General features: G+C 41.7%; 1 protein-coding gene and 1 long non-coding RNA gene across 13 annotated transcripts in view; one reads left to right on the top strand and one right to left on the bottom strand.

The window, feature by feature from the left end:
- Positions 1-15173, top strand: part of NPAS3 (neuronal PAS domain protein 3) — a 617308-nt gene that overhangs the window by 506923 nt on the left and 95212 nt on the right. The window contains exon 1 of one of the 12 annotated variants that reach the window (XM_083740961.1): positions 58-464. The exons of the other annotated variants lie outside the window; for them this stretch is intronic. Coding sequence (XP_083597087.1) covers positions 315-464 — 150 coding nt within the window. The 5' untranslated portion in view covers positions 58-314. Of the gene's footprint in view, positions 1-57; positions 465-15173 lie in introns of those variants that run through there. 12 annotated transcript variants of the gene reach the window in all.
- LOC310846164 lies at positions 588-5410 on the bottom strand. Its single transcript, XR_014565171.1, has 2 exons — positions 5276-5410; positions 588-929 (listed from the first exon to the last, which is right to left on the bottom strand). It is a non-coding gene; the product is annotated as an uncharacterized lncRNA (long non-coding RNA).

Raw genomic sequence — 15173 nt, 5'->3', positions numbered from 1 at the left:
GGCAGTAGCACGGGTGCAGCTGTGGGTGAGAGCACAATTGTGGTGGCAGATGTGATGGTGGGTGCAGGGTGGGCGGCCTACACCAGCAAAATGTCCTGGCCGACCCTATCATTGTCTCACTAGTTCTTTGCCCTCTGCCACTGCACAAAGCCCCAAAGTCTTCATGGAGGACCTTCTGAATAGCATGGGCAGTTTCAAAGAGGGTTGCAGCAGGGAGTGAGAATAGATCAGAACTGGATGGAGGAACCTTATGTGACAAGGGGCGTAACTAGCTGCTGCGGCACCCAGAGTGGCGGGGGCAGGGCAAGCCACCCATGGGGGCGGGGGGCGATCTGCGCCACCACGGAGTTCACCTGGCAGAGACAAGACCCACACTGCCATTTCAGGCAGCACAGGGCCCCAAGCCACCGCGTCACTTCCAGGAGAGATGCGTGGCTCAGGTGCGCTGCAGGCCAGGCCCCAAGGTAAGTGCCGCCCCCTGCGATGTGCCATTTTGTCACCCCCACAGGGATGATACCCAGGGCAGACCGCATCCCCCGCACCCCCCCTTCCTATGCCCCTGCTTTAAACTAATCCCAACCTTTGGATCCAGTTCATTGCTTTATTTTGTATTGTTTTCTTCTTTCTCTAAAGCTTTGATTTTGGAAAGAGCACCAGGATGCAAGGCTGTGTATGTAAATACTTAATAAATATCCACTTGATGCAGTTCTTCTGTCTTGCTTTAAAGAGCCTTGCTTTCAGCTCTCAATTGACTAGATCAGTTTAGCAGTGAGGCTGACTAACAATGAAGGCGGTGCATTTTTCCCCCTAGCCTTAGAGATACATTTCAAACATTTGTTCTTTCTTTTCTGTAACTTGTCTGAGATGGAAATTCATCTGTGAACCCTTGTTTTTCCTTCACGTTTTCACAGAACCACATTTGCATGCCCCTGGAAAAAGAATCAATATTATGAATAAGTCTTCCAGAAAGCCCTTAATTATGTGTCTGTGTATCAGCTTGTAATATTTTGTATTTCTTCAGATTCGTCTCCTTTTTAGCTGACACAAGTGGACTTTGAAAAGAGGAGTAAAATCAGCAATGCAACATGGAAATGCATGCAAAGTTGTTAAATGTGATAGCAAAATAAGAGAAGCTTCAGTCAGTATGATCAGAGTTGTTAAAAAAAGAGAGAGAAAACCAGCAAACTGTCTATCATGTGATGAAGTTTGACAGTAGGGATTATAGCTTTGATGGACCAGAACAGCTAATAGAAGAAGCTGACATTTTTGAAACCCTGCTAATTAAGGGTTCCTTCCTTAATATTAAAATAAAGTCTTTGTCTGGGTTTTATGGTTGGAGAATCAGGTGTTTTCATTAATATATGCCAGTCAGTCTTAATAAGCTTGGAGGGCAGAGGAAGTTATTATTGAGTGACCTTCTACAAAATAAGCATGTTGCTAAGGGCTCTAACCCTGCCCTGTTCAGACTGATGAATCTCATTTCCAATGCAAAAGCTTCACAAGAAATCCAAGCATTCTCTGTGCAATCACAGAAAATAATCCTTGTGTCTCTTGTAATGTCCAGAATTGCCACTTACTATACTTCTACTGTACAATGAATATTACAATACATATTATTTTTCCGGCACAATTGTCTACGTTTCTGAATTGCCAAGAATAGGAAAAAAACTTATTGTCAAGATACCTGTATTGAAAAGTCAGCTCATTTTAATACTTCTCAAATAGTCATCTACTCTGTTCATGAATTATAATGCACAGAATACATCCAACAATGCTAGCTTTATAAAAAGAGATATGTCTATATTATTACATATTCATTTTCAAATAGATTTTGAACAGATTTTAAACCATGCATTGAAATTCATTGAAATGATAAATTCACAGTTGGATTTTGATTTGCTTTTAATCCAATTTTAGGCATAATGCATTTTCACCTTTTTTGTACTAGTTTTGCTTTTCTGTTGCCTTGTGAAGCAAATGAAAATTATGGTAGATTTTTTTTTTTTAGGGGGGAGTTATAATATCTGCAGATGAAAGCTAGAAAACGAGCTGGTCAAACATATGAAATCAGTCAAGCATCAACACTATTTGTGAACATCCTTATATTCATTCTCTGAGCGCTGGATCATTGCCAGCAAAAAAGACCCCCATTCAGATATTTCCTGTATACAGAGATTTCCTGAAAGCATATCCTGCTTGCATGATTTAAATTTTATTTGCCTTTTACTGAATCAGATATGTTCTCTTTGAGGTATCCCATGCAGAATAAATGCATCAGGTAAAAGATGGGAGTCTACAGAACATATCAAGCTTAATGGGTTGTGAGCAATTACACAGTGCGCAGGCTTAGCTGAAATGTTGGAAGTGGGCAGCATTGGTATGTCATTCCATGTATTTACACAGCAACAGCAGCTGAATAACTTGCATCATAATTCAAGACCTGTTTAAATGCAGCTACATGTGTTTAAACTGCCATATCTACTGTTAAACATTACTTGCTGTTCCTTGGGAAAGCATGCGTAGTCAGACAGTATCCATTAATTTTTCAGTTAAAAAACCCCTTGTGGTGCCTTAAAGCAGGGAGGTAGAACCTGTGGCTCTCCCAGCATTATTGGACTTCAGCTCCCATCAGCCCTGGCCAGCATGTCCAATGATCAGGGATGATGGGAGCTGAAGTCTAGTAACATGGGGAAGGCCATAGGTCCCCCAACCCTGTCTTAAAGACTAAGGGTGATAGTGAATGAAGTCGTTCTCAGAGTAGACACATCAAAATCAATGGATGTAATTCAGTAAAATAATAGATTTCTATGAGATTACGCTGGTTAACATTGGATACTGCCTAACAAGCGTAAGCTTTCATGGAATACAGGCTACACCATCAGATGCATGAGGTGTTTTCCAGAGTTGAGAGAATAGGGGAACTGTAAACAGTGAAGTCAGAAGGAAGTTAAAGGCAGAAAAGTATAGGCTGTAATAACTGCATTGTGACCCACTGATGTTATGGTTGACATTAGATTCCAACATAGTGCTGTCAGGGGAGTCCTGGGGACAGACCTGGCATATGCCACATTTCTGTTGGCACATATTGGGCTGCTACCCATGGTCTGCAAGAGACAAGTGTCTAGGATGGACTATAGATCAATGGTGAAATGTTTGAGTAGTTTCAGCTGGGAATTAAAAGGTAAAGGTAAAGGTACCCCTGCCCGTACGGGCTAGTCTTGCCAGACTCTGGGGTTGTGCGCCCATCTCACTCAAGAGGCCAGGGGCCAGCGCTGTCCGAAGACACTTCCGGGTCACGTGGCCAGCGTGACATCGCTGCTCTGGCAAGCCAGAGCTGCACATGGAAACACCGTTTTACCTTCCCGCTAGAAAGCGGTCCCCTATTTATCTACTTGCACCCGAGGGTGCTTTCGAACTGCTAGGTTGGCAGGCGCTGGGACCGAGCAACGGGAGAGCACCCCGCCGCGGGGATTCGAACCGCCGACCTTTTGATCGGCAAGCCCTAGGCACTGAGGCTTTTACCCACAGCGTCACCCCTGTCCCTGGGAATTAGATGACAACTAATGGCAGTCTTGTTTTCTCTTCTAGGTCTGTCCTACATAAGATTATTCCTGAATCCCAATCTGATTTTGTAGTTCCGTTCTGCTTTGTTTTTCATTTAGTTGGCTGGGATTTGAGAACAACTTGATGTATATTCTTTAGTTGTGAGCTGTGAATCTTAAACTTGCAAGTTAAATATGAATATATGAGGCTGTTTTGTAGGATTTAGCACCGTATTCCGAGTGGAAGTTAGAAACATGCAAAAATGTATAGTGGTCAGTGGGTTCCAATATATCCATTATGTAGATGCACCATTGTTTCCACAAAGTGAATACTAGTAATACTATTACTTGTGGGCTGAATCAGGACAAATTATTTTTTTTTAATCACACTGCATATGTTCATTGGCTAACTTATGCCAGGATGTCTGTGTTACCCAAACCTGCTTTTTGTCAATGCTCACTATTAGTCATGTGATTTTCATAAACTATGCTTTTCCATATCTCATTTTCTGATGACCTCACTCTTTACAATTTCCCCCAAACTATATGCACACACACTCTCACATACTTGCAACTCCTCACTTCATGCATCTGATAAATTGGACTGAATTAGACATAAATTTAAGGCATCATGTATTTTGGGTCCCAGCTTTTGTTGCAAGCCTTTGTAAATACTCAATGTCACCCACATACCACCTGGATAGTGGTATTATTGGGTTTTGGGGAGAAGGCTATTACATCCTGGCAGAGTTCTTCCCCACCCAAGCACTGTGCCAACATGAAGAAACACTCAGTCATACAATCCCATGTGCACATTTTGAAATAGGCATAATCCAGGAATGTTAATCTGAAGTTATGAACTGTTTCTCGAATCCATGGATAAAGTGTGAATATTATTTTAATCATCATCATCATCATCATCAACAACAACAACAACTTGTAAAGCATAGCATTACTGGATGATACACCTATAAGCTAATATCCTTGTGCACTAGAGATAGAGCAAAACAGGCAGTGAGCCTATTGTGTGCTTCTGACTGGTGCTCTATCTCTCCTTTTACCCTCCATAGCATTTAGTTCTATAAAATATGTAGAGGCTGTGTTTCCAGATCAAACCCTCTTAGAGCAGCTTGCAAAACACCATAGAAATTAATAAAATGCCAATTAGCTAGCACTTCTAAAACATTAAACCCTGTTACATTAAGTTTATTGTCGTAAGCATATAATAAAGTATTTTAATAAAGTATTTCTCCCCCCAGCCCTGCCAAATAGCATTGAAATGTTCATTAATTAACATTTCAAACTTTGTCAGATCACAATATAAGTTGACATTCCTTATTGTGATTGTTCTAAAAAGATTCCTTATTGAAAGGTATGAATAAAACTCTTTCTGAGAGTAATAGCAGTGCAACTTACAGCAGCTTATTTAGTTGTGGTATTAAGGCTGCAAGCTTTGACCACTCACAAGGCAGGATAGCCCCAATGTAATTAGTAGGTATCTACTGAGCAAATATGCGCAAGATTGTGCTGTTGTTATGTATACCAGTACTGATCCATGTGTTGGATCACTTCAGCAAAGGAGGAAATACCAGGTGCTAGTTACATACTGTAGTTATCCCACATTACCAATCCTGTTCTAACAACAAAATTATTGCTAGAGTGCCCCCTCCCTTCCCCTACACAACTATTAAAAGTAATGCTTAATGTATATATTTCTGGAAATAAACAGATACCTATGGGACCTCCAAAGGAAACATCACAAATCATCTCTGATGTCATTAATCTATGCTTCAGTGCTCTAGCATCCAGCCAGCTAGACAGAACTACTGTAGAATATTCCAGATACCACTATACAGCTCTTGTTTGCAGCAGGCTCTGAGTAAATCTCTACATTGCTCGGGTTCTGAATGGAACCCCATCCTCATGGTGACACAATTAGGTTGTATGTAGAACTGCAACTGCCTTCCAAATGCTCAGCTGCCCTCTGCTATTCTCAGCTCTCTCATCATTCACACAAAGTCATTTTCAAAGAAAAGGGGTGTGTGTGAAAAATAGGGTGTAAAAAATAAAAGCAAAAAAGTCTGTTTCCTCAAATAGGTTTGTGTTTGCTAGTCTGTGGCATCACAACATAAGCCAGCACATATTTCCTTTTCCAAATGTCCATTTTGAATGCAAGGCGAGAGTTACGACAAGTGTGTTCGCACTGCTGAAAGTGGGCTGCAGTGAGTTGCCGGCAAAGGGGGTGATGATTTATAATTGGGATAACTGTGATACAAAATCAAGCGATGTCTGCTCAGCTTGACAAATTCAAATCCCAGATCTGAAGTCAATTAATCTGAGTTTGATGCTTAATAATTTAATTTAAAACTGTGATTACAGCAATCGTATATGAGCTGTGAGCAGATCATTTGTCAGCGTTTCATATGTCATCACATCTATCCTATTTCCAAACAACTTCTCGTGTGGATGCATTTTAATGCTTTGGTTCCTGGGTGGTTTGAAAGCTCAGCTACCTGGGCCAAAATGGGAGAATAAGGCTATCAGTGGCTGCTGAATAACTCTGAATACCAGCTGCTGGAGATCTCAAGTGGGAGGAGTACGGTGCATTCAAGTCCTACTTGAGGGCTTTCCATAGGCATCTTGGCTGGCGGAACTCTGCTGCTCTCCTGACTTCCCAACACTGATTGTAACTACTGGTTACCAAGAGGGAGAGTGAAAGGACAGCAGGGAGCCTGGCCTGGAATGGGCACAGCATTAAGAGCATCAGACTGGCTTCTCTGCTGTGCTGCACAGTGCCAAGCTCCCTGCTTCCTTTCGTTCTCACCCTCTCAGTAACTGGCAGTGGCATGCAGTGTTGGGAAGTCAGGAGGACAACGCAGCGCCACTGGCTGCTACTGGCTATATCTGTCTTGATCTGTAAGGTGCTATGGCAACCAAACTCCAGTGCCATACTCCATGCACTGCTGAACAGCTGAGTCAAAGAGAGTGCTGCGGGTATACCAAGCAAGCCACCTGTCACTTTTGGGTGCCACTGAAATAGTTGGCTGGAACACAAGATTGTAAACACAGTACACCTGTGTCAGCAGTTTGTCAGATAAGAGAAGCAACTGATTACTTCTCAAATTGCAGGGGGCCTGGCATGCCATAGTCTCCAGCTGCCCCGAAAATGCCAGGACTGTCACCAAAACCCTTTGCTACTACAGCTTCTCACTTTGTCACTCAGAATCCTGAATTCCCAAGAGATCTTCCCTTCAGTACAGAGTTTCAACGTGTTACTGAAAGTTCAGATCTGTGCATCCCTCTACAACATTTCTTAAATTTATGCCTCTGGCACTTCCTGTTTTTATGAAAACAAGATCCAAGTCACCTGAATGCCCCTAAGAAAGTCTTTTGCCATTTCCCCACTCCTCAATTGGCCGGTTTCCCATAAAGCAAAGTGGGTGGGGCCTGTCCACGAGGCCATTACGGTCGCTTGGCTCCAGCTTGCTTCGTTCTGCTGCTGAGTTTGTGTCCCTGCCCTGGAGGAGGAGGAGACGGCATGGGGAGGCGATGAAAGCTGAAGGATGGCCCAAGCCCTGGGACTGCTGGATTCCAAGGTTGTGATCCTGTGGGAGAAAGTAGCTGTGCTGAAGGTGGAGCTGGTCCCCTGCCAGATCCACCTGGAACAGAAGAAGCTGCACCTCAAAGCCCAGGCCAGCATCTGAGGAATGTTGGGAGGGTAGGGTATACTAGCCCTTTGTGTTGATATTCTTAACACCTGTTAAGGCATGGTTTGGCCAAAATTGGGATGAGTCAGGGATAGCACTTGTGTATTTCATTAAGAGCCTCCACTTTCCTCCCCAGCCACACAATTCAAACATTGGAACAATGATACGGCACTGCCGGTCTCAGCCTTTAGAACCTACCTCTGCTTTTCATTCTGAGCAACTTGACTCTTTGAAAACAGCTAGGGTAGTCACGTGTGTATCACCAGAAAAGAGAGCAAGTGTATGTGTAGATTCATCTTTAGAAATCAGAAAGATAATTCCAATACACATACAACACATCTCACCGCAGTGGAGAGTGTAGCCAGCATGGTCTAGTGGTTAAGAGCGGTGGACTCGTAATCTGGTGAACCGGGTTCGCGTCCCCGCTCCTCCACATGCAGCTGCTGGGTGACCTTGGGCTAGTCACACTTCTCTGAAGTCTCTCAGCCCCACTCACCTCACAGAGTGTTTGTTGTGGGGGAGGAAGGGAAAGGAGATTGTTAGCCGCTTTGAGACTCCTTCGGGTAGTGATAAAGCGGGATATCAAATCCAAACTCCTACTCCTCCTCAAGGTGCTAAGTGTTGATGAGTAATTTCAAAGTTTCTGCTCCCCCTTCTTATGGTTCTTTAAACTACACTTGGACTGACCAGCCCTTCAAAGAGAGGACACCTTAAAACAGAGAGCATTGTCCTCTCTAAATGAGGGCACATGGTCACCTTAAATGCAACATTGTCCTCCTGTCCGTTCTCTATTTCACCCTTCCATCCCTACAAGCTACTTACTTAGATGAGACTCGCTGCTCAAGTTCCTTTTCTGTTTCCCTTTGGCAGCCTCCATCTGCGATCTCTGCGCTTCCTTCTCCAGCAGCCCTAATCCTGCTGTGATTTAGAAATTTCCTTTTCACTCAGATTTGACACAAGGGCTTCATATCCGCAGAGCATCGCAGTTTTGTATTAACAATCAATATTCAGTATGCAGTGACTAAGAAGTTAAAAAGATGGTATTAAGATATTTATAATTCCAGGAAAGTGTATATATCTGTTAAGAGATGCTGGAATAATACTCTAATCTGTCACATAATGTTCTCTACTGACCATCTTGGCTTTGAGTCCTGGAAGACCTGCTCCCTGCTTTGAGAGCCTTTTTTCCAGCTGGCCTGGGAGTTCAGAGCGCTGACTGACTCCAACTACAAAAGCTGAGGAAGCTGGACAGATTGTTGGGCTGGGGTTTTGTTGGGGGGTGGGTGAAGGAGGTTGTTGCTGTTATTGGTAGTAATCTTTTGCATAGCACTTACTATGATTTATGAGGAAACTTTAATTTGGTTGTGTATTTTTGTTGGTTTATTTATTGTTCATGACTACTTTTGTTATGTTTGTAATGATGCAATATTTTTAATTCTGTAAACTGCCTTCAGCATGATTTTAACTATAGAAAGGCAACTTACAAATAAAAGGATGAGGTGAGATATTTTTGTGATTAGGCTACATGAGGTATGCGGCACAGAAACTGATTACCCATGCATTTTTTCATAGCTTTATTTTTATGGATTAAGAAGTATTCCCCCCCCCCATTGTTCCCCTCTCATTACAAAGAGTCTAATTTAATCTTAATCTAAAGTAGACTTTAGATGCATCTTTGAATTTGAGAGTTAAATAGGGAGAGTAGAAGAGACATCAGCTTTATTGGCCAGCCGTTTCATACAGAAGTATGTTGTACCAATTAATATTGGGCTTTGTTTTATGCCTCCCACTTTCCAGAACTCAGTGACTCCAGGTGTAGCAAAAGTATTGCCCATGTTGCTATTGTTAAATCTGCATTGATAATATTTCTGTGTAGTCATTAATAGCAGCCTGGTTTATGGATGGTTTTGATTTTTAATCTATTTATTTATTATCCGTTTAACTGCCCTGAGATCTGCGGGTGAAGCGTGGTATACAAATTTAATAGATAATAACAACAACAACAATCTGCAATCAGCTTGTGGGTGATATTAGTGTTGTTTTTATTCTACTACTGCAGGTGCATAATTCGGCTTAACTTTCTTTTACAGCTTTACACAGCCCTTCTAGTGTCACACACTTATGCAGCCATTTATTCTCCATCAAAAATTTCAAAGCTTCCATTTTTCTCCTCACAGCAAGAACTAGTTCAGCATTCAGTAAAATTCAGTTTTTATATGAAAGTGATCCCAACTTAACTTTTCCTCACTTCTTGCTTAGCCTCCCTCCTGGTTTGGAAGTTTTGTATATGAGATATAATTTTAAATACTTTCATCCACATGACTTATAAATTATCTGATGCATTCCTGTGGAAGGGCTGTGCCATATTGTAATCCCTCTTTTCTTCACAGCACTTTCTAAAATGCCACAGCAATTTGAGAATCCACCACAGAGCTTCTCCTCAGCAAATGTTTATCAGACCCCAACGATTGTCATATATTTTTGCACAAGAATTTGGACCTCAGAGCTGCACCAGTGTCCAATATTGGCACGGTCAACACAGTGATGTTTTTGATTGCATCCCCATAGCAAATCTTTCAGCGAAACAGGCCAGGAGAGATCAAGGCAAATGGCTTAGAGAAGTAAATGACCACCACCATCAACAGCCACAAAAACAAATGCTATACAGAAGCTCATTTCACGCCCCCCCCCCCCTTATTTCCTTGTCCTTCTCTTATCTCACTTGCTTACATATTACAGCAGGCTTCCTCAACCTCGGTCCGCCAGATGTTTTTGGCCTACAACTCCCATGATCCCTCGCTAGCAGGACCAGTGGTCAGGGATGATGGGAATTGTCGTCTCAAGAACTTCTGAAGGGCTGAGGTTGAGTAAGCCTGTACTACAGTCTGATTCTCTTTGCTCAGGTGTAGATAATTACATCCACCCTACAAAACTAATTAAAGAAAAAGGCAATTTAAGGCAAAACCACATCCCACTTGTTTGGATGAATATAAGAAGCATATAAATTTTGTATGTATAAATAAATAAATAAATTTAGTGTTGTTGACTGTTGTTTCATGAGATCCCTAATATGGCGCTGTACTCCTTATCTCATTTTCCTTTTAGCTTAGCAATTAGCTTTCCTACTGGTTAAAACTGGTTAAAATTCAGAAGGAAGCATGATGGATAAAAAGCACGTTGTTCATCTCAATCAAGCCAATTGAAAAAGTAAAAATGGCCTTCAGTGTGAGTAAATTTGGGGTTGTGCTTGGAACCAAAAGTTTTTATTTTAAGCATATTTCAACTGCAAATATTCTTATAAAATGAACAATTTTGCAAGCAGTTCCATTTAGGTTCGTCTACATGCTTTAAAAAAAAAGTTCACATATAAAGTACTGGAGTCTGTTTAATTTTACTGCTAAATCATGGCTTCATATTATATTACTCTTCCATCAACAACTACATTTCATTCATCTGGTATTGTTTCAGAGCCTAAATCAGGATTCACAAATGATCGGTTCATTCATACCCCTTGGGAGGGAGGGATTACATGTAAATAATCCTGTTAATGGTAAGCATTGCCTCTAAGCATTTCACACTGCAATAATTTGGTAAACTGAATTTGAGTAATTAAGAAATGAAATGAAACTAATAAAATGCTTATTTTAATATTTCCTGATCATTATTATTTGTTTGGGAATTAGTGAATATTAAAAAGTCACTCTTGCTTTGTGCGGAAACGCAGTTCAGCACTTCACTAAATTATCTGACAGTGTCTCGCTATTGTGTTTCAGTCAAAATTCTTTCCATAAAATATTGCAACAGTCAATTTGGTGTGTGCTTGCTCTGGGTTATTAACTCTGTCAACTGTGAAGCCCACTTGCCCGCATGGCCTTAGTGCACAGTTGTATTTATATTACATTTGCATAGTGATTGGCAACAAATCAAAACAATACCCACTGTGCCCATTCAGACTTCAAACTGCTGCTTCTATATCACCATAAATGGTTTTAAACTACATGTTTCCACCACCCTCCTTTTATATATTTATTAAAACATTTATATCCCACCATTTTATCGAGAGCGTGAAGTTGGTTTATAATAAAATTTTTAGTAACGTTCACAATATCTTACAGCCCAATGGAAAATGTAAAGCAACGAAAAGAAAAATTTTGGGAACAACAACAACAGCAACAAAACATCAGGCCAACAGAGACAAGGGTACAGAGCCAGGGGTCAGCAACCTTTTTCAGCCATGGGCCAGTCCACCATCCCTCAGACCATATGGTGGGCCGGACTATATTGGGGGGGAAATATATGAATGAATTCCTATGCCCCACAAATATCCCAGAGATGCATTTTAAATAAAAGGACACATTCTACTCATGTAAAAACACGCTGATTCCTGGACCGTCCATGAGAAGGCGGGCCTTTGGTTGCCTACCCCTGGTACAGACCATCATGGGGAGGGCATTCCTATCCAACTGCTGCATCCCTGACCAAATTTCACATTGTGGGGGACAGACAGACAACAAACAGGGCCTCACTTTTTGTGTGCCAGGTGGACTCATGGAAAGAGGCAGCCCTACTAGGTATCTTGACTCCAAGTTTAGAGGCTAAGGCCTTTAAACTGAGCATGGGAGCAAATTGGTAGCCAGTGTTGCTGAAGAATTAATGGGATGATATAATCAAGATGTTTTGTGCCCCATCAACCCAGGTGGCATAGCTCAGTCAATAGAGCACAAGACTCTTAATCTCAGGGTTGTGGGTTTGATCCCCATGTTGGGCAAAAAAATCCTGCATTGCAGGGGGTTGAACTAGAAGATGACCTTCCTAACTCTTATGATTCTGTAAAAACAGTGCTTTATGAACTAATCGAAATTGCCAAGCACTTCAGAGGTAGAGCCCCAGATGTTATGCAGTAGTCTACATGTGTTGCAGCATATTTGAAGCAACAAGAGCAGAGTCGGTACGATTTCTCCTGGAAGAGATGCAAATGGCACATGAGGTGAGGCTGCAGAAAAATGCTCTAAACTAGATATATGGGAGTCATATATCCACAGCCTAACATCTACCCCTTTCTTCACCTCAGTGCTTCAGTACACACCCCATCCAGTACAGTGGTGCCTTGGTTCTCAAACTTAATCTGTTCAACTCCGGAAACCATTTCAAAACCAAGGTGCGGCTTCCGATTGGCTGCAGGAGCTTCCTGCGCTCAAGTGGAAGCCTCATTAGACATTTGGCTTCCAAAAAAACACTTCTTGGTTTGCAGCATTTGGGAACCGATTTGTTCAACAACTAAACTGTTTGAGAACCAAGGTACCACTGACAGAAAAGGGTTGGCTTCTATCTGGATTAATGTATTATTATTATTATTGCAAATTATATCCCACCCTTCTAAAGGAACCTAGGGTGCCATATATATCCGCATATATATGGGATGGGGAGCAGCTTTGAAAATGAAACTTCTGAAGCTTCAGTTAGTGCTGAATGCAGCAGGCTGTGGGCTAGTCACTGCCAGGGCCTAGCCAACTTTGAAGGCTTATTATAAGGATAAAATGGGGTAACCCATACATGTCACTGTGAGCTCAATGAAGGAATAGTGATATACAACACAGACAGCATTAAAGTACCACAATTGTCTATATTTAGTTGTACTTTTTATTGGTTCCTTTTATTTTCATAAATTTCATTTAAAATAAAAGAAAAAGTATGTTTAAATGTTTAAATAAGCATAAATAATATAAGCTTCCCAATGTGCATCTCACTGATTACTATCAGAGAGAAAATACTATTTTAAAGTACATTCATTCAAACCGCATTTCCATCAAATAATTATGGGCACTGCTACCACTCACAGAACAACAATTTCCAGCAACTCTTTTAAAAAAACTATCATGCCCAGAATTCTTTGAGGAGAAAAATGTGCCTCAAATGTGCTTTAAAAAATATTGTGTGTGTGCAGCCGCAGAGCTCTTTGTTGTTGGCATCTGTCTGTCTTGAGAGACAATGGAGTACACATCCAGAGGTGAAGACAAATACTCTGTTAGAAGCACTGAAGTGGCCTCCCTGGGGCGCAAGCCTGGGCAGTGAGTAGGGAGGTCCTGGGCTGCCCAGGCGACAAGACCCCAAACGCTCCATACACCCCGCCACAGAGCTAGTGGAAGAGAAACAGTTATTTGTTGTTGCCAGAGAACTCTCAGAGTCCTGGTCTGTGAATGCAGACGATTGAGATGAAGTAGTAGAGCAGGCAGGACCACTTTAGAATTCCAGTGTGTGTCACCTTAATGGTCACCCAAATTTGAGGGAAGAAGGAAAAGAACAGCACCAGGGAGGAAGTTTCTGGTTCAACTGTCTTTCTGGTTGGCTTGTTTCAACTTACATGATGAGCATCCAGAAAATATGAACCACAGCTGCACTCTGAAGTGGCACAATCTATTTTTTCTCCTCGGGACTTCAAGACCTCATTTCTGCCGTACCTCACTCTTCCAAATTTGCTGTTGTATTTCATCCTGGATTTCCCCCTAATTATTAGGGTTTAGTAACTGATGGGATGAGTGTTTTATTTGTTTCTGAAAAGATGCTACTAACACAAATTTAAAGGATGAAATCTACCACTAAGTCCTCTTAAGGCCAAAGCTCAGCAGCAGAGGTTCAATCCCTAGCTTCCCCATTTATAAAAATTGGGCAACAGGCAATAGGAAAGGCTTGTTTCTGAGAGCCACTACAAATACAGCATTGGATTAGATGGGCAACAACTGAGCTGATAAACAGTTGCTTGATATGTTGCCTTCTGGTCCTGCTTGCTGGCTTTCTATAGGCCCAGGTTTGGCTCCTATGAGAACAGGATGCTGGACTAGATGGGACCTTGGTCTGATGCAGCAGGAGTCTTCATATATTATGGTGGTGGCACTGACACGGATTTGAGAAATAGTGTCTGCTTTTGAAGTGAGAAGAGTGGCATGACTTAATTCTTAATGACATTGTCAGGTCCAGCATCATTAGGCCTCGGCCCAGTATACCTGAAGGAGTGTCTCCACCCCCATCATTCTGCCCAGACACTGAGGTCCAGTGCCGAGGGCCTTCTGGCGGTTCCCTCACTGCGAAAAGCAAAGCTACAGGGGGCCTTCTCGGTAGTGGCGCCCGCCCTGTGGAACACCCTCCCATCAGATGTCAAAGAGATGAACAACTACCTCACGTTTAGAAGACATCTGAAGGCAGCCCTGTTTAGGGAAGTTTTCAATGACTGATGTCTTGATGCAGGCATAGGCAAACTCAGCCCTCCAGATGTTTTTGGCCTACAACATCCATGATCCCTAGCTAACAGGGATCATTTTGATGTATTTTTAATTTTTGTTGGAAGCCATCCAGAGTGGCTGGAGAAACCCAGCCAGATGGGTGGGGTATAAATAATAAATTATTATTATTATTATTAGCTGCTGTTAAATTCAGTACAGTCGTACCTTGGATCCTGAACGCCTTGCGAGTCAAACATATCTACAAACAAATTTATAAAAATAAAATACCTTCAAAGCAGTTTACATTCACTATTTTATTAAAATCTGTACAATAACCCTGTAAGGCAGATCAGAATTATCAGAATACAGGTGGTTGACTGAGAATAATTGGGAATAGCTGGCCTAAGAGAGAATATCAGATTGAGGACTTGATTTGTAACTCAAATTGCAATCCTGTGTAACCTTATCTCTACACTGCTATGTTATTTATGATGCATGCTATCCTTTTGTGAATTGCTTAGAGATTAAGATTATATTCACACATATTTTAAATAAATAAATCCCCAGAAGTAATCTTGATTGAACACAATTAGGCTTACTTCTGAGTAGGCATGCCTATAATTGTGCCTTTTCTCTGTTTAGCCAGTAGGTTCACCAACTCTCAGTACAATACATTGGTGGTTTTATTATGATTTATGAAAGATGCT

The sequence above is a fragment of the Podarcis gaigeae genome (genome assembly GCF_964106915.1).
Source record: "Podarcis gaigeae genome assembly, chromosome: 1".
Taxonomy (NCBI): Eukaryota; Metazoa; Chordata; class Lepidosauria; order Squamata; family Lacertidae; genus Podarcis; species Podarcis gaigeae.
The sequence above is the reverse complement of the archived record's forward strand: the minus strand, read 5'-3'. Positions and strand labels throughout refer to the sequence as shown.